General features: G+C 47.8%; 1 protein-coding gene across 1 annotated transcript in view; it reads right to left on the bottom strand.

Annotated features, from left to right (window-relative positions):
• Positions 1-4,191: 4,191 nt before the first annotated feature.
• Positions 4,192-25,007, bottom strand: part of CTC1 (CST telomere replication complex component 1) — a 30,889-nt gene continuing 10,073 nt past the window's right edge. The window contains exons 5-24 of the mRNA XM_065419615.1: positions 21,606-21,750; positions 20,928-21,221; positions 20,615-20,743; positions 20,001-20,230; positions 15,016-15,190; positions 14,736-14,936; positions 14,327-14,453; positions 14,009-14,123; positions 12,571-13,033; positions 12,065-12,154; positions 11,344-11,487; positions 10,956-11,026; positions 9,112-9,221; positions 7,670-7,835; positions 7,255-7,341; positions 7,002-7,179; positions 6,383-6,447; positions 5,979-6,144; positions 5,721-5,847; positions 4,192-4,355 (exon numbers count right to left, since the gene is read on the bottom strand). Of these exons, the coding sequence (XP_065275687.1) occupies positions 4,192-4,355; positions 5,721-5,847; positions 5,979-6,144; positions 6,383-6,447; positions 7,002-7,179; positions 7,255-7,341; positions 7,670-7,835; positions 9,112-9,221; positions 10,956-11,026; positions 11,344-11,487; positions 12,065-12,154; positions 12,571-13,033; positions 14,009-14,123; positions 14,327-14,453; positions 14,736-14,936; positions 15,016-15,190; positions 20,001-20,230; positions 20,615-20,743; positions 20,928-21,221; positions 21,606-21,750 (3,247 nt within the window). The remainder of the gene's footprint in view (positions 4,356-5,720; positions 5,848-5,978; positions 6,145-6,382; positions 6,448-7,001; positions 7,180-7,254; positions 7,342-7,669; positions 7,836-9,111; positions 9,222-10,955; positions 11,027-11,343; positions 11,488-12,064; positions 12,155-12,570; positions 13,034-14,008; positions 14,124-14,326; positions 14,454-14,735; positions 14,937-15,015; positions 15,191-20,000; positions 20,231-20,614; positions 20,744-20,927; positions 21,222-21,605; positions 21,751-25,007) is intronic.

Below are 25,007 nucleotides of genomic sequence, written 5' to 3' on the forward strand. Positions count from 1 at the left end.
ACAGACACCACAGCTGTGCTGAGTCTGAAAAAAACTGAAGTTTTTATCTTCCCCATTGGACTCAGAACTGTCACTATGGCCACCTCCAGGCCTGGGGGTATAGAGGGGAACTGATTAGCAGCAGCATCAGATTAGTGTGGGCTTTGCTGCTGTTACTGGGTGGGTTGGTTGGTTCATGGACCTGGGTTTTAAAAAAAAAAAAATCAGGTGTGATGGGATGTTAATTAATTTTTCTTGTATCTGAAAGATGAAGAATTCCACAAGGATACCAGGCAAGATTAAGTGGGAAGGAAGACGTCCTAACCAGAGGAATGGGATACATTTTCTTACTTAGATAACGTAGTGATCAAAACTTTGGTATTATCTATCTATGAAGGCTCTATCCATGATCACACAGCTGGAAAAAGGATTTGCCACATTGGATCAGATCATTGGTGCCTTGAGTTCAGCATATTATAATATGCAAATTGTGTATTTTTTCTTAAAATGACCTATAACATTTGATTACCCAGGCCTCACTAATCTATCAGAATTCTCTGAATGTGTCAATAAAACAGTGGATGAAAAAGAACTGGTTGACAATTTATTTGAACTTTGTCAAAGGCTTTTTAAAAGTCCCATACTAAAGAAGCTATATAGTCATGATGTGAGAAGCTGGCTAAGAGAGAAAACAAAGGCTGGGAATAAATGAATTTTCATCATGGCAAAGGGTGAATGGTGGGGTGCTATATTAGGATTTTGGTTGTTTAATATATATATATTATTTTTTTGTTTGTTTGTTATAATATATGGAGATATACCTATCTCATAGAACTGGAAGGGACCCTGAAAGGTCATTGAGTCCAGACCGCTACCTTCACTAGCAAGACCAAGTACTGATTTTGCCCCAGATCCCCTAAGTGGCCCCCTCAAGGATTGAACTCACAACCCTGGGTTTAGCAGGCCAATGCTCAAACCACTGAGCTATCCCTCCTCCCCCACTCAGGGGGAGTTTTTCTATATTTGGAACACAATATCCTAGATGACTTTTATAATAGCATTATAATGTTCTCCATATTATTTGCCTTCTCATCCTTTTTCTATATTTGGAAAATAGAGTGAGTTGTGAAGTAGCAATATTTGCAGATGACCCAAACTCTATTTAGGTTACCAATACCAATAAGAACCAAGGGACCTAACGAAGCTGAGTGAGTAGGCAACATGCTGGCAGATAAAATTCAGGGTTGACAAATGGAAAGTAATGCATATTGGAGGTAATAATTGCCAATTCAGGGAAAAGGCCTGAGCATCACTGCAGACATCTCAATGAAAATCTCTGCTGAATGTGCAGAAGTGAACAAAATGTTAGCATATAGAAAGGATGAGAAGGCAAATAATATGGAGAACATTATAATGCTATTATAAAAGTCATCTAGGATATTGTGTTGGGTTCTGGTCAGCCGATTTCAAAAAAGATGTAGGAGAAGTAAAGGGGGTTCACAGATGAAAACTGGTCAGGAACATTTTGACAACACACTTTTCCATCGGAAAATGCTGATTTATTGAAACAAACTTTTTGCAGAAATATCAGTTTTGATTAAACTTTGGTTGGGAGGTTTCTCAGATCCAGGGTGTGATTTCTGATCAAAAGCAGAGCGCACCACACCAGAATAGCCTGGTGGTTAGGGGACACACCTCGGTTGTAGGAATCAGGCACAGCCAGGACTTGAACTTAGGGTTCCTACATCCCAGCTGAGTTCTCTAACCACCTGGCTGTTCTGGGAGGGAAGATCTTATTCAAAAGCTTTTCAAAAGTCTTGGATTCTTTCTGCATCAGAACACAAATGTTGAAACTGATAAATTTTTCCCAAACAGAAATCTTGTTTTCCGGCCAGCCCTATTCACAGATGGGTGACAAAAATGATTTGTAGTCTGAAAAACTCTCATATGAAGAGAAATTGAAAGGACTAGGATTGTTTACCTTAGAAAGGAACGAATAGGAGGGGACACAAAAATATATAAAATAAGCAATAGTCTAAAGACAACAGATTTCTAACTCCTATTTATCCTGTCTCATAACACAAGAACTAGGGAACAGTCCCAATGAAATTGAAAGGTGACAAATTTAAAACTGGTGAAAAGGAGAGTTCGTAACTGGATTGTTGAACTTACTGCTACAGAATACCGAGGGTGAGATCTTAGTAGGATTAAAAAAGATACTGTAGATATTTACAGTAAAAGCTGTTTTATCTGGCACTTCACCAACCAGAAAGCTCTATAAACCAGCATTTCTGATCTTCGGTGAAATTCCAGTTTATAGTCCAGTTGGCGCAGGGCCAGCAGGGGGTTGGGGCATGGGAGAGTGTGTGGGGAGTGCAGGCTCTGGGAGGGAGTTTGGGTGCAAGAGGGGGCTTGGGGCAGCGGGTTGGGGTGCAGGGTGCCGGATCTGGGAGGCGCTCACCTCTGGCAGCTCACTGCAAGCGGCAATCTGTCCCACCTGCTCCTAGGTTCCTGGCCAATGGGAGCTGCAGAGCGGGGTGGGGGCAGCGTGCAGAGCCACCTGCCGCGCCTCTGCCTAGGAGCAGCCGGGACAGATCACCGCTTGCGGGTACCCGCCCGAGGTGAGCAACCCCCGGATCCGGCACCTTGCAACCCCTCCCGCACCCAAACTCCCTCCCTCTTAATTAATCGGCATTTTTCACTTACCGGCACCCCCCATTCCCTCAACATGCCGGATAAAACAGCTTTTACTGTATATGGATAGCAAGAATATTAAGTAATTCTTCATATAGTAATTAACTAGTTATAGAGCCAACAAATGCTGAAGAAATTATTTATCAAATAAATCATTCAACCAGTAATGGCAATAACATTCTACCAGCTCTCATCAGCATACAGATCCACAAATGCTTTTATTGGTCATACAATTATTCAGGCCTCATAACATCTCTCTAGTTTTAGGCTTTCTGACTGCCTTGGAGAGTGAATTGCAGATGTTGGCTATATGCTGCACCCAGTAGCATTTTGAATTTTCTCCCTAACTTTACTAGTCAGTTTTACTGTGTGGACTTTTTTCTGTGTGTTTTTTATGTTTCTATATAACCCTTGAAAAGAGTCGTTCTTCTAAGATGATCCCTAAGTGGGTCTTTTTGCATTTTGTGGGCAGTGCTAATGTTAGCTTGAGGAGGGGTAAGAGACGGACACAGAGCCGCCATTTTGGAGCATCTGACTGAGTCTAGTGGGAAGAGCCAGAAGGCCATAGCATTCGTTATGTGGACTTAAACTTGTATGACTGTTTGCTTCAATTCATGTTCATGTGCCTTTTTAAAACCTATTTCAGTCTGGCCAACTGATATCACATCTCGCCTCTTTGTTCATTGATATAAATTAACTTCTTACTCTTCCCAGCTACATGTCTCAGCAATATCTCCTCCAAACATGCAAGTGACAGGACCATAACCATGGGTCGAGGAAAGCAAGGCACCCAGCCAGTCCACCCCCTTCCTCTGCACTTCACTCCTGGCACCCTTACGCAGCTCCTGGCTCAGCTTGCCGAAAAGCTCTCCCTTAGGTGCTTCACTGCCCCATACAATGCAAGGGGAGCCTGTCTTGGGGCTCAGAATTCCACTGGGTAGCAGGGTGCCTATGATTGGCACTGCACTGCCTAAGTCCCCTTTGAATCTAGACCCAGATGCTTTTCAAACCACTTTCTATGGGGGCTGCTAATTTCAGCTTTGATTTTGTGCCCCTCCCCATTACTGCTCTTTGGTTTCTCAGGCAGGCAAGCCAATCTAGGCACCTCTGTGCCCAGCTCTCAAACCTGGTACAAATGCTCTTCTGCCCAAGTTCTCTACAAACACCCATGGCATTCTTTAAATTTTGTTAAAAATACTTTTATTTACATTAGATATTATACTGTAAAATACACACAAACTGTATTGTGTCCAGCCCACAGCTGAGTGATAAGAGGGGATGAGCACAGGTCACTCCCAGATTTTTAGCCCTCGATTGGCCGTGTCAAGAGTCTCAGAATGACCTCCCTCAAGAAACACACAATCAATTCCATCCCTCAGTCACTGACCCCAAAGCCCTAACAACAAACACTCCAGTCGCAGCCCACAGCCTGTAGACTCAGCCAGAACACATGTGTTGCCAAGCTGTATCAGAGGCTCTCTCATTCCTTCCCTATGGACAGAGGTGAGAGACCAGGCCTCAAGCTGAGTGACCGATCGATGTTTTGATCCTCTTGCTGCTCAGACCGCACAAGACTTTGGGATCTGCCTCCTGGATGTTCAGGCACGTCAGGCTCAGTCGAGCTCCCACTCGGGACACAAACTCCATCTCACCACACAGAAACCTTCTCAGCTGCAGTGAATCTAAGGAGAAAGAAAATACAAGTAGCTCACTGATAAACTTACATTCCATCCACTCACCCAGCACTGTATGGCAACATAAGTCTCTGAGGTGGGCTGCAGCAGCTGTTTAACAGATGCTCAGCAGTGAAGGACAAGAAGTGAACACTGTAACCAACCAACTGCAGAGAGACTGAGGAAGGCAGAATGCTGGGCTATGGAAACCAATGCTCTCATTCTGAGGGAAAGAGCATTTTTACTTTTTATGACTAAAGTCAGCATGTAAGAATTAAGAGCTATGCACTGCTCACCCGGAAGGTGTACGGGGATAGGCATCTACTCCCACTAATGCCAGCACCAGCTTTACAAACAAGGAATTTACATCTCACGTGAAAGATGTCATCTCCAGCAGGACAGCACCCTCACTGAGTCACCCATACCACACACTGCAGCACAGTACTGCTTTGGCAGCATGACCCCTAACGCCCTGGGGTCAGTGCCAACTGATAGAGGAGAGTCTCCCAGCAGCACAACACCCCCTTGCACCAGTGTGGCATTGGGATCAATACTGATTGGTGGAAGATCTCCATGAGGTGCCAGCACTATGCACTCTGGGATCTTGCCAGCAAACTCCAATCCAAGTCTTGATTTGACCTGCTCTTGTCTGATGTCAGGATCTTACAGCTTCCTAAGAAGGCAGATCTGTGTGTTAGGAACTTGGAGAAGTGGAAACTCATTCCAGGAGTGAGAATACGCAGAAGTCACCACAAGAAGAAGCTCCAGTTCTCCAGAGAGCTCTCCAATAAGGAAAGGGAAGACAAGACTTGATGTTTCTCATGTAAACACACAATTCTCAGCAATAACCTTTTCAGTCTCTCTCTACATCAGAAAGAAGCCAACAAAGGCAGATACACTCCCCTCTTCTCCTTCCCCGGATCTTTAACTGAAGTCTAAGAGTGACAACTATCCTGCTAAAAATTTTAGCAGAAAAATCCCACTTTTTCTGGGATCATGGACAGAACTTGAACATGGCAGCACCATGTTCCTTCCCCCAGCAGTCTGACCTTTGAGAGACAGCATGGTCACTTTTCTAACCATAAATCCACCAAGCCATGCCATAGCCCTTCCCAAAGCACATGAATCAACATTCCACACAGCCTGGCTGAAGTCAGAGGACCTTGCTTTGTGGATACTGGCAGGACTGACAGCCTCGGTGATTTCCCCTGGGCTAGCTCAAGAGAGGTGCCCTGCACATCCTCCTCCTCCTCCTCCTGGCTGCTGGGAGAATTCTTCCCCAGCCCTCTTCCGGCTATCTGGTAAGGTGACTCTTTTCTTGTCCAGTCAAGCAGCACTTGAAGCTGATGGTGATAGCAGAGGGCACTTACGCACCTGGCTGGGAAATCTTTGAGGACTTCCTGTCGAGGCTGAAAGCCAGCAGGATGGGCCGGCAGATGGCATGGCTCCTACACAGGCTCTTCAGGTAGCAGGTGACAAGGTCTTCAGGCTCCTCCACACACTGAGGGAGGAACCAGAGTACTGTCAGTGAACCTGTGGAGTGAGCCAGATGGCTACATAGGAGTCAGTGGGCTCCTTCTCAATTAAGGCTCAGGCCCAGCACCGCAGCCACTGCCAGAATAAGCCACTTACCCCAGGCCTGGCATTGGCTCCTCCATGCTGAATGAAAATGCTGCCCCTTCTCTGCACATTGCTCTGCACAGTTTTCCACTCCACAGGGCTCAGGCCTAACACTGCAGCCACCTGCTGGTTCTTGCACAGCACCAGAGCCTCACCTGTTCCATCCTCCACCAGGATCCTGCAGGCCAAGCACAGATGGACAGAGACAACGGCAAGCGTGAAGAGCAGGCACATGTGGGCTCAGTGGGGGAAGGAGGGTTGTGCTCACGCCAAAGGAAGTGACACAGAGTTTTAACTGGTTTTAACTGTCATCTGTTGTCAACCAGCCTTCACTGGATCAACTCTCACTCCCCTACCGTGGTGGTCTCTGCTTCCTCCCACCTACCTCTTCCCACTCCCTGCCCCCCAGCACTTACTTGGCGCTGGCTTGACTCACTCCTGTTTGTGACGGGCAGGGTGGGCTGTGTCGGCTGCACCTCCCCTGAAGCAAGAGCAGAAGTCAGAGCTGGGAGTGGAGGGAGGAGCCAACGCTCCCTGTGCCTCCCCAAGTTCAAGAGCTTGTTAACTACAGTCCCAGGGACAGTGTCTCAAGTGGAAGGAGCCCCCCAGGGGCTGAGGGTCCCTGGGCTAAGGGTTTGGGTGGGACTGAAACCCTCCCGCAGGAATGGAGTATGCACTGGGAAGGCAGAGCACTAATACACTGCAGGATTCTCTCCTGCACAGCCCACCCACTCAGCCCAGAGCCAGCCCAGCCTGTGACCAAGCCAGACATCAGAGTCACATGCATCTCTGCAACTGGCGGTTTGGGCCCTTTTCTGTCGTGGCAGTATTTTGTGAGAGGCATTAATGCTAGACACTGGGAAGGAGGCTCTGGCATTGGGAAAGGTCAGGAAGAATCAATTTCTCCTACACTGTATTTGACAAGGGCTACGTTCCCAGCGAGCAGAGGGCAGACTCAGTAAGACAGCTAACGGCATCTGAGTGGAAAGCACATGACTCCCAGGAGGACTCCTCCCCAGTGATCCCTGTGGGCACCTCTCTGAAGATGCTGCTGCAGACGGAGCAGATCCATTGCAGGGACAAAGCCAGGACACAGGATAAGTGGCAGAGGATCTGGCCCTGGGACAGGCTGTGAGGCTGAAGCAGCAGCTTGGACAGAAACACCAGCGAGGGGGATGTGGCTGCAGGAGACTTGGAGGCTATACCTGCAGGACTGGAAAAGAAGAATGAATAACTCGCCATGGAGAAAAACTCCCCTGTAGACGAGCGAGGCAGAGCCCAGACTCACTTGGAGGAAAGGAGCAAGCAGGGGGGTGGCAGAGCCAGGATGCTGATACAGCTGGAGGCAATGTACGTGCAATAAACATTGTGGAACCTGCAACATAAAAAAGCAAACATTAGAGGCAGCTCTAGGAGGCCCCTTTGTCTAGATGGGCTGGGGGTCTTCCTTTCGCCTTTGGCATGGTCCATGGGAATGGGGGTAGTAGCTGAACAGGAAGAAGGGAGAAAGGACAGTAGATCAGGAAGGAAGGGGGGCATGAGATGAGGACAGGGAGCAGGATGCAGCCAATTGAGTCCATGTCAGATCACAAGACCATGGGCCAAGGTGGATGGTGGCAGGGAGACGTGTACCTGTGTGGTTGGGGAAAGGGAGTGTCTGGGTCTAGATCTGGGCTGATAAGCTGTTCAGGGACTAGACGTACCTGGAGATTTTGCGCTGCAGGTTCTGGAAGAGAATCTTGGCCCCAGGCAGCAAACCCCAGAGATGCTGAAGGTAGGCAACTGCTATGTAAACATCCAGCACAACAGAGGAGCCAGGAGCAGCTGAGACACTCAGCTTCACACTGTGATCCCAGGGCAGGAGGGTCCCTAGGCATGCAGAAGGCCAAGGACATAATGAGCTCACCAGCAGCTGCTCTATCCCACTCCCAGATTGCCCTGCTACAGGCTAGTTTCAGTAGTCCTGCCCCACATACCAGCCAGCACCCGGTCCCCACAATCATACATTAGTGTCCCCTGCTTCCTCCTGTACACATAGGCCCATGCACCTTCCCTACCCCACACTCACCTCAAGACCAAGGACCTTTTCACTTGCTCCCAACACACCCAAGGGACAGAGTCCTGGTCCCTCCATCCATAGGCGCCGACTCCGTGGATGCTCCGGGGCTGGAGCACCCACAGGGAAAAATTACCGGCAGCTCCCTGACCCCCCTCCCGTCCCCCGCAGCTCACCTCCGCTCCGCCTCCTCCCCTGAGCGCGCCGCCGCGTCCTGCTTCTCCCCCCTCCCTCCCAGCGCTTGCACCGCAAAACAGCAGTTTCGTGCGGCAAGCGCTGGGAGGGAGGGGAGAGGAGGAGGATCGCGGCGCATTCGGGGAAGAGGCGGGGTCGGGCCGGGTCCAGTGGGGCAGGGAGGGGGTGGAGTCGGGGCAGGGCGGGCGCGAGCACCCACCGGCGCCAAGGAATGTTGGTGCCTGTGCCTCCATCACACAAAATGGGAAACGGTGCCTCAGCTCCACACATGTACCAGGGCAGAGCACCCCCTTCCATGGCGCACACTGGCACCAAAGCAGAATGTCCCATCCCATCCCTGACACAGGTACTCACAATCATAGAATATCAGAGTTGGAAGGGACCTTAAGAGGTCATCTAGTCCAACCCCCTGCTCAAAGCAGGACCAATCCCCAAATCCCTAAATCGCCCCCTCAAGGATTGAACTCTCAACTGTGGGTTTAGCAGGTCAATGCTCAAACCACTGAGCTATTCCTCCCCCCAAAGGTCATTGAGTCCAGCCCCCTGCCTTCACTAGCAGGACCAAGTACTGATTTTGCCCCAGATCCTTAAGTGGCTCCCTCAAGGATTGAACTCACAACCCTGGGTTTAACAGGCCAATGCTCAAACCACTGAGCTTTCCCTCCCAATGGGACACAGTAGCACCGCCCCCCCTCCCCAGGGCATGGTGTCCAACCCTGGCATGCACAGAGGCACAGGGTGGAATTCTCTGGCTCTCTGACACACAGACAGGGCTGCAGCACCCTGGCACGCTCCCCCTCACCCCTAGCATACGCACACAGAATAGGGCTTAATGTCTTATCTCCTCACAGTGCAGAGGGGACCAAGCATCGCCAGAGGCAGGCATGTGCTGACCTTTCTGCCGCCGCTTGCTGCAGGGCACAGAGAGCTTTTCATTCCCAGGGGAAGCACACAAGGTCCGCTCCACTATCTCACCAGAGAAAGAGACAAGGGAGCCTGTGAAACTGAGAGCAGAGCAAAGAATCAGGGGCTCTGTCCTGTCACAGAGACCAGAGGCAGAGCCTGATGGCTGAAGAGATGCCCCGTTCTGAGGTTCCAGCAACAGAGGAAACTTAAGGCGCAGCCGCTTCAGCACCTTCACCTGAGCTCATCTGTCCCAGGGCCCCCTGGACATTGTAAGGGCCACGACCACACCAGGGCATTATGTACACAGCCTGAATTCTGCCCCATGATTCTTTGGGCCTCTTGTTGGTGTTTGTGTTGGTCCATGTTATGCGGAATGTTGTCTAGCTTAGGAAGTGATGTGGCAGAGCAATAGACAAGGGTGTGTGGCAGGATAAGAGCTGGGATAGGAGAGGTGAGGGCAGGGTTTTAAGTGGGGCAGGGAGGATTTATGACAGCCCTTTGCAGGAGAGGCATCACTGTTGTTCAACAATTGTACTTCATCTGCCTTCCATCAGGGGCCTATCCAACTCAGCTGTACTTTGCTCCTGCATCAGCCAGACAGTGGGCTAGGAACTCAAGCTTTCAGCATGTAAGATTCTTACCCACCTCTCCCCATGAGCTCTCCCATTCACAGGGAATCCCTGAGATGACAATGGGTGCGTATAGCACGTTTGAAGGTCAAGACAGAGTGGGAAGCATGTTCTGACGCCCAATCCTGAGCAGATCATGCACCAGCCCCTTTGCAATAAACCTAGGAGAGGGCCATAAGCTCAAGAGACTCAAGACTGCAGCTGCCATGGTAGGAGTGGAAGGTCTTTAGCGGCCGATAGGGATAAACCCCACCAGGAGACGCCACAACTCTCAGCCATGTTATAGACAGTGTGTAGTGGGGCCAGTATACAGCAGGGCGCAGTACACCTGGCTCCCACTGAGGGACTGACTCCTGGGGCCGCAGCATGTGGGCTGCAGACAGAACTTGGAATACAGGCTTCTGTGGAGCTAGTTCAGATCAATCCTACACCCACAAAAGCAAAGTACATGGTTCCCTCCACACACTTCCTGTTGCTGGATCTGGAGAAGCAGGAGCAAAAGCAACAGAAAAGTAGGGGAAGGGAGGCATCAGAGCCTGGGGTGGTGTGAGTGAGGTAGGAGACATTCTGAAGGCAAGCCCTAGAAACTTACCTAAATAAGGTTTTGGAAAAGCAGAGGATTTATATACCCAAGTTAGAAGCTGGTCAGGTGAGCAGATGGAAGGGGAATCAGCCTTACTGTAGGAGCCTGGTAAGGGCTTCATTGCACAAAGTCACTCCATTCATATTTAAACAAACTTTGAAAAGATTAGTTGCTTTTTACAGATCCAGACTAACACGGCTACCCCTCTGATATTTGAAAAGATCAGCATTTCAGCCCCATTCAATAGCCTTTGAACAGGCAGCAGAAGGTAGCACTCAGACTTTCTGAACAGGACACCCCCCACCCCGAATCTCTGAGAGGGATTCAGTGGAGACCTCTTGCACCCAATTCCACACCCCCAACAGCTCGAACTGTTTTGGGGTCCCATTCGGAAGGTATCTCACTTGTGATCTTGTCACATATTATACGCTAGATAGGGTCAGGCCAGGCCAGCACTTGCATGAGGGAGATTTCCAAAGAAACCTCACTGCACTGCAGGGGTTGGCCCAGGTGGCTGAGTAAAGTGCATTCCTCACTAGGAGCCAGCGCTGACCCCATTTCCCAAGTGGTGGTCATGTCTCAGTGACCCTAACACCACAGCAGAGGAAGGACCAACATACCTGCTGCTTAGTAGCTTTGGAATGGAGAAGACTGTCTGCCCCATTCCTGCCCGCTCTGACCCTGGGATCACCTGGAAAAGGAGGAGATACGGACTTAACAGGATTATGATATGCACCCACCACCAATATGGACCAGCTCCACCCAAAGCCCATAACCACATCCATCCCTGAGGCCATGAAGCACAGAACTGTGCAATGCTGAGAGGCTACCACTCCCCAGTATTGGTTTCAGGGCAGGATGGCTTGGGGAGTGTTTTCTACACTTCTGTGAGAAGTGCCAAAGCCCCCCGTGGTGCCCATGGGTATTTTGTATGGTCTCCTGAGCCAGATCCCCAGGGAAGAACTCCTAGTCACCCATGGAAACCCAGAGCTATAAGATGCTGCATACCTGGGGCTGAGCCAGGCAGGAGATCCAGGTCTCATGCTGTAGGTGCCAGGTAGCTGAAACTAGCAGGCACGAGGGGCAGCCCGACTGGTTCAGAAGCCTCTCTTGCAACGGCGAGAGACAGGGCCGCTCAAACACCCCGAAGTCCTGTGAGAACAACAGCGCAGGAGGCACATCAAGGGAGGCACGAGGAGAGATCAGCAGGGGAGAGGGCCTCAAGCGTAGATGGAAAAGGAGGGGCCCAGGGAGCAGTAGCAGAAAAGCCCTTGCAGAGACTCCTGAGGATTTTGGTGTAACACAGAGGTGAAGCAGATTGACCCATGGGCAGGGTATAGGCAGCAATATGAGCCCCAAAGCCAGAAGGTGCTTAGTCTCCTTTGCTATGACTCTTTGCCTTCCAGGGAGCCACTGCTGAGTCTGTAGGTGGCGCAAGGGACAGCACCATCCTGGCCATTCCATTTGTCATTCAGGGACGTGGATGTGTCACTAACAGCACAACACTGAGTCCAGCAGGACGTTGGCTTAATGTGCTTCCCTTAACCCTCTCATGGCCACAGGGAGAGCAGGATTTCAATTGCAGGAAATGCCTCTGGTGAGCTGAAGAGTGACAAGCTATTCTGAGAGTGCTGAAAAGACGAGGTGGGGGTGAAGAGCAAGCCCCAGTCTGGAGTCCCACACTGTGGCAGGGGGCCCTGCAGGGGGCAGCACCAAGGCCCCTCCTTACCAAACACTGGGGCACAATAAGCCGGTACAGCCCATCCAGGTGCAGGAATGGGAACCATCGAAGTGATCTCCCCATAAAGAGCAGCAGCACCTGGAATGGGACAAGAGAAGCCGATGAGGGAGGGACACTGGTGAGGGAGGTGGGAGGCAGAGCTCACCATGGTGGGAGTGGGCAAAGGGAAGGGAGAGCACAGCCTCCCAGGGTGCGGGTAGAAGGCAGAGTGCCCTGCAGGGAGAGGCTGGATTACAAAGTGACAGTGGGGTGTGCCCTGTGGGGGAGGGGAAGGGGTGCACTTGCAGGGCAGAGAGAGAGGGTAAGTGGAGCTCTTCCTGGTGGGCTGGGAGGGAGCCCCTGGCATTCACAAACATCAGTGGTCAAGAGACAACCATCCTCCCACTCTCTGTGGACCTGGCTCCCCTGACCCTCAGGCAGGCTCCCCATACCAACATCCAGCTCACACCCTAACCAGAAGGCCACCCCCATGGCTTCCTCCAGCCCTCCCTTACCCTCTGCTGGGCCTCGCTGTCCTCCCTCTGATGGTTGGTCTGCTCCAGCTCTGGCAGGTTCCCAATTTCCCTGGGATGCCCCCAGAGCTGAGATTTGTCCATCCAGAGTACGGTGGCCTGGAAGCTGAGCTGCAGCTCCTGCCCCTCTCCATCTCCTTCTGCAGCCGTCAGGTAGTTGCGTGACATAAGCCCCTCTTTCTGGGTGACCAGGAATAGACGAGACATGCAGCTGGTTTCTCTGGCACTGCTCTGGCCTCTATCACAGCCCTCTTCAGAGCCAGCTCCTGGGCTGGTCCCCTCCAACTTTAGCAGCTTTGCCTCTGGAGATCCCAGCTCAACCTTTGAGCTGCGAACATCCTTTTTCCCCAATGAGGGACTGTCACTGCTTGTTGGACCCTCTTGGACTTGCACCTCAGGCGAATGAAGAATCTGCACATCTTCAAAGCAGAATTGCACATACAGCCTGGAGTGAGAAGAGGGGCCAAGAGGAGATATCAGTGCAGCTCCAACTTAGTAGGCAGGGAGGTTCCAAACTAGGTGGCCAGTAGAGAGAGGGAGCCTTGGCCAAAGGCTCAGACAGCAGGAACGGATGGAGTGGAGGCCTGCTGAAGACTGCTGGACCTAGTGTATCCAGGATAGACTGAGATGGTGGGTTTGTCCCAGATACAGGAACCCTCCTCGTGCAGGCAGCATAGGAGATGCACTTAGGCACTGAGATATCATGTTAATGGGCAACTTTATAAATACCTATACAGATGTGGAACTGCAGGGGTATTTCACCACCCAGGGGCTTCGTGATGCAGGAAGCACAGACTCAGTGTCACTCTGGCTCTGCATTTGACAAGGATAGAGAGGGACTATATGAGAACAGGAATGGCCCCCTCAAAACAGCAGCCACCAGCAACTTGAATTCCACAGAGAGAAACTGTGTGCGCACAAGTTAGGTGTGTGTGTGTGGGGGGTGATTTAATGGGAGCACACGTTGGGGAACTCCAGAGCCTGGTGCCAGAGGAGGAAAAAAGAACAGCCAAGAGGTTCAACAGCATCAGGGGAACCTTCAAACACATCACCAGGGACCTGTCTGAACCATTGCATCTCAGGTAAAGGACAGTGGCAGACACGCATTTTCATTACTCTGGGACCGAGCGAGTGAGGAGGAAACAGCAAGTGAGAGCACAAGCTGAGGAGCACTAGGCTGCTCCCCCCTTTACCTCTACCCACCCAACGCTTCAGGGTGACTCTCCCTCCCAGCCAAGGGTCTGGAACTGTTCTCCAGGCTCTTGGGATTATTCCCCTTCGCCCCATGCGTCTAGCTGTAGGCACATGTCACTGTGGCCCAGGCTAGGGGATCATTTCCCCACTTACATTTAACTTCTTTACTCCTCCCTTTGGGAGACCAAGGCCTTATGCTCCTGGGCACAGGCTAAGGGGCACTTGCCTTGTTTCTCTGCCCCTCACATGTTCCAGGGTCCACAGCTGCTCCCAGGAGGGAAAGTCACTTTGAAGGAATCGCTCCACCACAAGCTGGTAGGTTTCCACCTGCAAAAGGGACCCTGCAAACATATCAGAGAGAAGAGCTCAGCCAACAGACAGGCCAAAGCAGAGAGAGCAAGCTCAGTGTCCTTGCTCCCAAAGCCAGCAGGCAAGGCGGTGAGAGAGCTCAGCGCCCCTCCACTTCCCTCCCACCTCCCTCCTGCCCCCTGGGGCCAGCAGGCAAAGCAGCCAGGATCCCCCACTGGAGTGGAGTGGGCCACACCTATGAGAGCCGTGTCAGCGAAGGGGCTCCCATCCCTGCGGGAGATCACACAGGGGATCGAAGCACTCTTGTCCCGCAGCTGAAGGGAGCCGCTGCTGCAGGAAGCTCTCAACACCCCCAGCAACACCTGCAAAGGAAAGGAAGCTGTGAAGAGAATCAACCAGTCCCCAGCTTGAAGGGCATGGGATTGAAGTGTCTGTAATGGAAACCATTTATTATACCCTCAGCAACCTGCCACCACCACCTCTTTCATTACATCACTGGCAGGGAAAGCAGGGTCCACCCCGACTGGAGGTACCCACATGTCAATCAAGAGGAGAGGAGCCCCAGCCCCACCCCCCCATGCATCAAGGTGGGAGGAAGGAGGGAGCTCCTGTAGGTCAGATAGCAAGGGGAGTTTAGCACGTACCATTTGGGGTTGGAAGCTCTTTGCTGAGAATGTATCATAGGACCAAGCCAGTCTGCGATTCAGCTCTTGGGTGCCCATGTGCTGAGCCTCCAAGGGGGACAGCAGCTGCGATGGATTAAAGGCTTCCTTGCTTCTTTGCTCAGCCACAGAGCGAAGCAGAGAAAGAGGTGGGGCCTGGCATGGGGGCTCCAGGGGCTGATACTAAACAATACAAAAAGCAAGAAACAAAATGAGTCTCCTCCTCTCAGACAAACAGGGAGCTCAGGGAGCAGGACCTCACCTGCTGCAGGGGACAATGGTGCATTTCTGCTAGGATCTCATGATGAACATCTCTCACTCGCGCCTTAGAAAGCACCACAGCGTTCAGAATGGGGACAAGAAACTTCTCGGCTACTCCAGGGCCTTGAGGCACAGAGCGGATGAACAGCCGCCGGCGCCCAACGAAACAGCAAAACCTGAGGAGGAGGAATGATACAGGCGTTAGTAGCTCACCCGTAGTGAAGGAGGAATTTTGCATATAGAACAAGGATGTTACTGAGACACTTTCTTGGGGTGCCCAGGACCCCCCTGCCTCCAGCAAGAGGAAGATTTGCTCATGCTTAACAGGATGCCCGCTCCCTGACACCACCAGTTTGTTAGTCACCCAAACAATCTCCTCAGGGCTCTGCCAGCCTTCACTTTGTCATGAAGGTTAACCAATCAGTGCACCTCAATCCTCTTTGAAGCGTTCCCCTGTGATATCCAGCTCCTGTCACTGGACACTCTCAGAAATGACTGGTTTGCTGTCCCCAAGGGAACAGTATACAACACACAAAGCTTGACTAGTAAAACTTCAGATCATCACAGCACTGAGATACATTTATAGTGAAAACAATCCTAAATTTATTATCAAAGACTAAGATTTAAGAGATAATAAGGATAATGGAAACAGAAATGGTTACATATAAAACAAAAACAAAAACATAAAACGCAAACCTGGATCCACACTTATCAATGGTTACTTTTCCTATTTAATAAAGTAGATTTCCTCCCAAAGATCCAGTCTTTTGCAGAGCTAGCTGGTTTTCAGTCATACCAGGATCCAAGCATCCAACCCACTCTTCAAGGGGTTTCCTCAGTGAATGAACAAAACGTCTCCTTGCATTCTATTTATTTAGGTTCTTCAAAGTTCATTCCTGCCACGACAGGACAACCCCCTGTGGTTTAGTCTCCAGTGTCTTCCCATCCCTCTGTTTACTCTGTATGCAGATTTGGGTTCCATTGTATTGGCTTGCAGTGCTTAATTTACATAGCCACATGCAAGACAGGTGAATCAATGTCCTTTGCCTGACTCAAAACCTGTTTGCCAATCCTGCCTTGATTTAGACTTTAAAACATATGTTTAGTACATATACATAACTTCTTAAATATAATCCATGCATATATCACAGAATGTTTATGAGGATCAGTGTGATCCTGGCTTTCATATAAGATCTCATATGACATTCTTCATAGACAAATACTATGAGAACAATGTGCTAGGTATGGTGTTTGTCAGGCCTGATAGGAGTTGCTGTTACAGGACAATGAAGCCTTTGCAAGCTGGTGCCAAGGAGCCTTTGTGTCACAGTTATGTATGAATGTAAGGTGCAGGCATGAGACTAAGGAAAATATAGGAAGAAAATATGGTGGTAGAGAGGGAGGAGGTGAGGAGCAGGCGTACTTAGGGGACACAAGAGGGAGCAGAGAGACAGTGAAGATGGAGAGAATGGCAGCTCCCTAAAACCCAGGGGTTATGAGATGGCAGAGTGGAATCCCCCTCCAATCAGGGGACCTGTATTTTGTAAGGGCCTTTAAGGTTAATTTTTAACATGAAATGACCCATGTATAAGTTGGGTATGTGTGGCTCCCCTCTAAAGGCTCAAAAAATCAGAAGGCAAATTAAAAAATTCCATCTTTTCGTTATTGTTGTTTTTAAATAAATGTTGTGATTTCATTGGGAGGTCTAACGTGAGTTTTGAATGCCTGGAGTTGGCAATACTGGCCATAACAAGATCCATTGGCTGGAAGTTGAAATTAGATAAATTCAAAGGTGCAAGTTTTTAAACAGTGAAGGCAACTACCCAGTGGGACAGCTTACCAAGGATGCCTCATCACTTGAAATCTTTAGATCAAACTGGATGCCTTTCTAAAGGATATGCTCTAGTGTTCAACCACAAATTATTGGCTTCAATGCAGGAATCTATAAATCAACCAACCACTCCTCTCAAGTTAATTTGTGCGCTGCAATTGCATTGGTTGGAATGAGTGAGCAGAAGAGACTATACACGCGCTGTGACGCTCTGTACCTCGGGGGAACACCCTGTACCCCCATGTTCATCCTTATAATATGATTGTGTGATATCAATGCAAAGTTTGTCATGTCGGGTTTCTTTGGAAGGCTCATGATGCACTGAGCATGGTTGTTATAGTAAGGTTATAGGTTGTAATTTTATGTATATAGTTATGAGGCTGAAAATGTGTCCTCATGGCTTAAAACAAGCCCAGGCAAAAACTCTCCAAGAGCAGAGGGGCAGTTCACACCTCATCAGGGCAGGCATGGGACAAACCCGGCCCAGCCTCACAGGAACAAAGGACACTGGCCTAGGCAGCAACAAAGGATTTGTCGGACTCTCAAGTGAGTCACCTCCTTCCCTTGGTCAGTTTGGGACTACGATAAGGTAATGCTCACCTGACTCTGAAGGGCAGGGGGGCAAAGCCAAGAGGGAATAAAGGACATGATAAAAGGAGAGACGTTTGCCATGTTCTCTCTTCTACCTCCATCTACAGACACCACCACCAAGCGACTGAAGCGCTGATCAAAGGGGAGAGCCTGGCTGGCAACCTGCCAGCCTGTGGTGAGAAGCATCTAAGTTTGTAAGGGAACTGAAAGTGTTAAGATCAGCTTACAATGCGTTTTGCTTTTATTTCATTTAACCAAATCTGACTTCTTGTACTTTGACTTATAATCACTTAAAATCTATCTTTTGTAGTTAATAAATGTGTTTGTTTATTCTACCTGAAGCAGTGTGTTTGGTTTGAAGCATGTCAGAGACTCCCTTTGGGATAACAAGCTTGGTACATATCAATTTCTTTGTTAAACTGACAAACTCATATGAGCTTGCAGCGTCCAGCGGGCATAACTGGACACTGCAAATGGAGGTTCCTAGGGTTGTGTCTGGGACTGGAGATACTGGTTAGCGTCATTCGGTTGCACAATCCAAGCAGCGGCTGGCCAAAAGTGCTCACTCACGTAGCTGGGAGCAGCTTACATGCCAGAGGCTGTGCGTGGACTGCCCGGGAATGGGGGTTCTCACAGCAGAGCAGGGTAAGGCTGGCTCCCAGAGTCGAGGATTGGAGTGACCTAGCAGATCAACGGTCCAGCTAACACCAGGGGAACATCACATGTGCATCAAGAGTTCTTACTGGTAGATCACTCCATTATCCACACACAGAGAGAACACTATAACTGGACTGGCTCCATGTTTGTGTCTGAGGCAACAGGACTCCCTCTCCCGCCAGCCACCACTACCAACCCAAACATTAAAAAACTAGGAAATCCACATAAGTTATGTCAAACAGACTACACAGCAACAAGTCCATTTGCACTTCGCCCTATTCATCCTCCATCACCTTCATAAACAAACACTCCACTAAGATAACCATAACTATGGCCCTGTAGTGATGCAAGCATAAGATCTGAAAAACAGGAAATGTGAACCAGCCTTCTTCACCCATTAGAAACAATTTCAAGCCATCAGTGACCAAAACCCACTAGAATACTTTACTTTTGGTTGCAGTTCACAAAATTCTGGTCATCTCTAAATCTACACAAAAAGATAAACTTAAATTCATAAATAGACAAATAACATGCCAAAAGCCAACAGGAGAGGAAGGATGGGTCAATGGTTAGAACCCTAGCTTAGGACTTGGAAGAACTGAGTCCACCACAGACTTCTTGTGTGACTTTGAGCAAGTCACTTATCCACCAGTTCTGTAAAATGAGGGTAACAGTACTTCCCTACCACTCAGATACTACGGTAAAGGGAGCCATATAGGTACAGTAGAACCTCAGCGTTACAAACACCTCAGGAATGGAGATTGTTCGTAATTTCGAACAAAACATTATAGTTGTTCTTTCAAAAGTTTACAACTGAACATTGACTTAATACAGCTTTGAAACTTTACTATGCCGAAGAACAATACTGCTTTCCCTTTATATTTTTAGTAGTTTACATTTAACATGATACTGTACTGTATTTGTTTCTTTGTCTCTGCTGCTGCCTGATTGCGTACTTCTGGTTCCAAATGACGTGTGTGGTTGACTGGTCAGTTCATAACTCTGGTGTTTATAACTCCGAGGTTCTAGTGTCCCTAAAATAGATAGACTGTACACCACTGTTTGTTAATAAACCATGTACGACTACTTAAACACTTCATATACCAACAGTACACATTGCTAACGTACATACAAACCTCAAAATACAGACTATAGAAATTACATGGAAAAAACAAAGGTTACTGAAAGAATGTCTCTTACTACATTTTAATATTACAGCTTCCATAAAGTACAATATAATTAGAGGTCTTGAGAATACAGATGATGAAGGGAAGGTTGGGAATATCACAATGGTATGTTTATTATACATACATAATTTTTTAATTAAAGATACCCTCAGCTATAATCTATGAACTTCTTATACCCCCCAAAATATCACTAAATTCAAAACCAACAAATCTTTAAAAGTAAGGACAGGACCATGAACATCCTTAATTGTGTGAATGTTTTTTAAAACAGGACTCTAGGTAAGAAATGAACAAAGAACTGAAGATTGTAGCTAGCATCACTTATAAGGTTGTTTTAGTGGAAGATGTGATAGATATGTATTGAATGGGGACAGATGAAGACTGCACTTTCTGTAAGTCGCTGTGGATTGGCTGCTGTGTAGGGTGTTTGACATAACTGCATGTCATATTTTTTAATATTTAGGTTGGCAGTTGTACTTGAGCAACCTTAACTTTTCCAGAACAAAAAACATGTTATGTAACAGAACCCAGTAGTGAATCACAGAAACCAACCTACAACTTCCCTGGGAGAGAAGAGTGAAGCAACCAGTGCGTAGGCAGAACCATCAAGGATACAAAGTGTGTGGGGTGGAAGGGAAGGGGGGCAGGGATTTATCTGGCAGAGCGCTGAATGGCCTACACAACCACTTCCCAATGGGATTGGGGAAGGTGCATCCTCACCTTTGCTCCAGCATCTCCAACAGGCTCACCAGCCACAGATAGAGTGGCAGGCCTAGGTTATACCGGAAGAGCAGTTGCATGTAGAGATTTCCAGAGAAGGCTACAGGCTGGTGGAAGGTGCTGAGCCTTGAGAAACCCTTGAGAAGGACAATGCTGTGCAGACAGGCACCAAGGACAACAGCAAAGGGGAAAGAAGCCAGGGGCTTCTGCAAGAGGTGGACGTCTCGGAGCTGAGAGACACAAACACGTGACTTAATAGAGAGAAAGTGGCCACTCTGCTGGCCCTCCCCAAAGTCCCTCTCATCCCGCACAAAGCCCTTTGTTATTCCATTACATTTCTCATCAACCCCAAGGGGCCTTCAATGATCTGCTGCGACCTATGTGGGAATCGGGGAGCAAATAGCTACTATCAGCCACCTCTGGCCAGGCCCAGGCACAGCCATATCCCTGATTTAGCTGGGTTCTGGACTACCCCCCTGGTTGAACGAAAGATTTAGAGTACTCCTGCCCCCACCCTGCACACCAAGCTTGCTCCACACACCACCACCCACAGGCCTGTGTCTCAGCCACCCCTACTTTCTGGTGTGCTTCAACTCCCAGCTGCATCACCTCACCTCCACGCATGCTCCTGGTCGGAGTCCACGGGCAGAGTTCAACAGCTGCTGGTAAGCAAGGCACAGACAGATCTTGTTATCAAGCTCATAGAGGCCAGCCTGGGCATTTAGTACTCGGGTGATGATCCCCTGGAGCAGGAGCACAGAGAAAAGTAGTGAGTTTACAAAGAGTGAAGAGGGCACTGGGACCTGGGGGAAAATGTGATCCCATAGTGCAGATGGCGCCCATGGGCCCCGCAGGGCAGGAGCTGAAATTCAGGGGGACGTAGTTCTGAAAGCAGGAATAGGGTGCAGGCAAGGGATAACTCCTTACCATGTATGACAGGATCTTGGACTCTTTGGCTGGCACTGGCAACTTCTCATCTGTCAGCTCCAGGGGGAGGTGCACAGCGGCCTCAGGGGAAACTGGCTGAATTGGTCCTCCCCGCCAGGCAATTTCCAGAGGCTGCTCCTTCACCTGCTCTGCACAGTAGGGCAGGAGGCAGGAGGAGAAGCTGGTGACGAATACCTTGTGCCCCGATGCCTTCAGGCTGGACACACTCAATGCTGTCAGCACATAGCCATGGCCCAACTGGAGCATGTGGTGCCAAGCTAGCTGGGGAGGTTTCTAGAGCAGAGAAAGCATAGTCAACATCAGCATCCAGTGCACTGGAGAAGAATCTTCCCTACAGCCAGTGTGTCCCTAGAAATGCAGACCAATATCTTCCCTGCTCCCAGGACTGCACCACACTCCAGCCCAAGCCCCTGAATCCTGCTGGGGCAATGGAGCTGTGTATCACCTCAACGGTGGCTGCATTTCTGCAGGTTGCAGTGACCCTTCTATGCAGTTTATCTAGTGCTATGGGACCCTTTGGGATGGAAGGTACCAGAAATATACAAGATCATTGTGAATAATAAAGGGATAAATAAGAATCAAGATGGGAAAAGGCTGACCTCATGGCAGGGCCTGAAAAGCACCAGCACAGGGGTACACAAAGCCCCAAGGACTCACCTGCACCAGCACTGGGACACAAGCAGCAGAGGTGAAGCACTTCAGAAAGAGGAAAAAAAACATCTTGTGGTGGATGCACAGGAGGGTGCTGAGTCTGGCCAGCTCACCTGCCACATTCAGCTTTGCTCTTTTCTGACACGGAACCCTATGGGAAGTTGGGGGCAAGGAAGTGAAGGGGGGAGGAGAAATGGAAGCAGAACTCAGAACTAGGCCAACAACTAAGCCAAGGCACACGTGTGGTGCAGCATGTACTACTCATGGAAGGAAAAGGTCCCAAAGGGGTAATGTGGACTCTCCCTCTTCCTAGGGACGGGGATGAGATTTTCAAAAACGACAAGCCACACAACTCTGTAATGGGTCTCGAGATACCCCAGACTGAGAGTCACCTTGTTACCCCCTGGGTCTAGCGAGAGGTAGCCTTGCTTGTGGTGGCTAGGCATTAGCTCACTACCACCAGCAGCCTGTTATCCACTTAAGCACGCTCCTCCAGGCTATGCCAGCCCTGTCTTCAACTTGCAGGTTAACAATAGGTGCACCCCGGTCCCCAAGTCCCCTTGAAACGTTCCCCTGTGATATTCAGCCCCTGACACTGGAAACTCACAGAAACCCAATCCTCTGCCCCTAAAAGAGCAGTGTGTCCCAGTTTACCTTAAATCATCGCTCCAATATACCATACAGCACTTGTAATAAAACAAGGTTTATATAAGAAATAATAGAAACAAGAGAGAGTGAGGGATGCAAAACAAAATTATGATAAGGTGCTTAATTACATGATCACCTACAATTTTCCACAGGACCACTGCCTCATTCAGTGCACAGGATGGGTGCTCAAAGGGGCTGAATTATAACTGCATAGGCATAAATCTGGCATTTCCTAACTTTCAGGTGCTTACTTTGCAACTGAAATAATGTTCTTTTAACATAGTTTTTTTACATGTAATACACAGTGAGAATATTAAATTTTATATTCTGACAGAACAAAAGGAAAATTCCAGAGTCAGCAACAGAAGGATTATAGCAGAATTCTGGGTAAGAGATGTTATTCAAAGATGGAGATACACAGCAATAAGAAAAAGACTAAGAATACAGACAGGAGGACTCATAGAAACTTTTAAAAAGTTGTGTATGTTACATCTTTATTGTTACAAGATCAAAAGAGTCTAGATTATCATAAAACAAATCTCTGCTACTTCAAAAGTTGACTTGACCTGAGAAGTGTGGCATGCACTCACACAGGAATTCTACAACAGGAAACAGTTATAAAGAACAGGAAGAATCTGGCAAGATGATCAGGTACCAGTGACCAGCAGATTAATTTAAAGCGGATATAGATAACAGATAAACATTTAAACATGCAAATATTAGGTTTCTGATTGGACATTTTGAAAGTGACAGAGATAAATAACATTCTCTATTTATCAAGAGATCAGGTGTCTGAATGAGACAATGTGGTGATGTCAGCTTGAAACTGGATAAGAGAAAGGATGGTCTTGCATTTAAATCACTGGATAGAGGCTCAGGACATCTGAGTTCAGTTCCCTACACTGCCACAGGCTTCCCATGGGACCTTGATCAAGTCACCTGATCTCCCTATTCCTCAATTCCCCATCTGTAAAGTGGCAAGCCACTTTACTACTTCCTTTCTCAGACTCTTTGCTTACCTTGTCTAGATAGCTCTTCAGAGCAGGGACTGTCTCCTACTAAATGTACATAGAGTGCTTAACACAATGGGACCTCAAATCTTGGTTGGTGACTCTAGGTGCTACTGTGCTACCAAAAAAAAATAATAATAAAATAAAAAAAAATTGCAGATTTTGAGGAAGGAGAAATAAAAAAATCTGCAAAGAACTTCACTTGGACAAAAGAGAGTTGGAAACTCAAATGGCTGGCCACCATCATGTCACACTCCCAATCAGTACCTGGCCTGGGCCGGGAAAGCTAATGATCCAAGCAGCGGATCAAATTCGGTAATGCATCCTGGTCACGTGCCACCTGAGGCATGTTGCACATACGCTAAGAAGAATCAAAGAAATCTGAAAGATCCAGGATCAGGTAAACCCTAAAAAACTTGCCAAAGTTATGCATTGCCACTATCTTTTCTGAATCCAAGAAAAGAAAAAAGAAAGAACCCATGAGCAAGATCCAGAGAAGAAAGGATTGATAGCTGCCTACTATCTAAAGTACCACCATGAACCAAAGGCCATGGTGAACATGCACTCATCTTGAGAAGAACCATAACAAGTTGCTGGAAAATTTAATGTATCTTGGTGTTGTGTATCAAAGACTCCTTTTATGCATGTGCTTTTATGCAGATGACAAATGCTCGTGTTAAGCCAAGTTCTCAAGAGTACATACTTTGGCTTATAAAATTTGTATATGACTTAAATGGACAATTTGTCTTAGTCACTGCTAATACATTTCAACTTAATTGTTTAGAAATATTTTTAAATAATTATATGACTAAAGTAGCTAAGACACACTGGTATGCTCATTACAACCTCAATATAAAGATCTCCTGATAGCCTGCTCTGTTACAGCAGTAAAATCTATTAATGACTTATGCAAGCTTAAAGTAAACAGACATCAGAAGAAAAGCTAAGATTCACCCAGCCTACAGCTTTCTCTAAAATACAGAAAAGAAAATATGTCCTGTTGAATGACTAATCTTTTAGCTAAAAAGATTACCATTGCTTATAAAAATGTTTAAACTAGACTGATATAGAATATTTTAACTGTGATTCACTTACTGGTGAAAGTCAAAAGAAACTATAAGCTTTTGACTTATTCTGCATATTTGGTGTAATTAACCTATTTGTCTTTGTGAAAGAGATAAAAGGTTTCACAAATACATACCACTTATCTACAATGTAATCTGAAATTATAAACCTGAATTTGTGTTTACTAAATTTATTGCTTAGTTTCCAAGTTTATAAACTTTAAAGATTATCTGGGTTTAGATGACAGACATTCTGATTAGCTTAAATGGGCCTTTATCTTAATTAGCAATCTAATAAGGTTCTGAACTGTGATATATATTAGTTCAATATTTACATTTAGAATTACCTATCCACAACTTGTGACTTTGATTACTGTGGTTCACTACTCCATAAGAGCTACCTGTTTGTGTTAAATTCACTATTTTAAATGAGCTGTCACTTAAAATTAAATGCATATTTTGTCATCTTCATATCTTTTCTATTATTTTCTAAGTTTTATTTTGGTTAATAAAATATATGGAGTCATGAAAGTTTGAATCTGTATCTTATCCAAGTTATGCAAACCCAACAAATTTTTGGAGTATAGGTTATTCATTGATTTAAATGATTTAATATACACATTTAGTTTTATATCCACTCACTTGTTCTCTCACGCATTCAGCATGGATCTGACCCAATCAACATC

Source organism: Emys orbicularis, chromosome 1, assembly GCF_028017835.1.
Source record: "Emys orbicularis isolate rEmyOrb1 chromosome 1, rEmyOrb1.hap1, whole genome shotgun sequence".
In the NCBI taxonomy this organism is placed as follows: Eukaryota; Metazoa; Chordata; order Testudines; family Emydidae; genus Emys; species Emys orbicularis.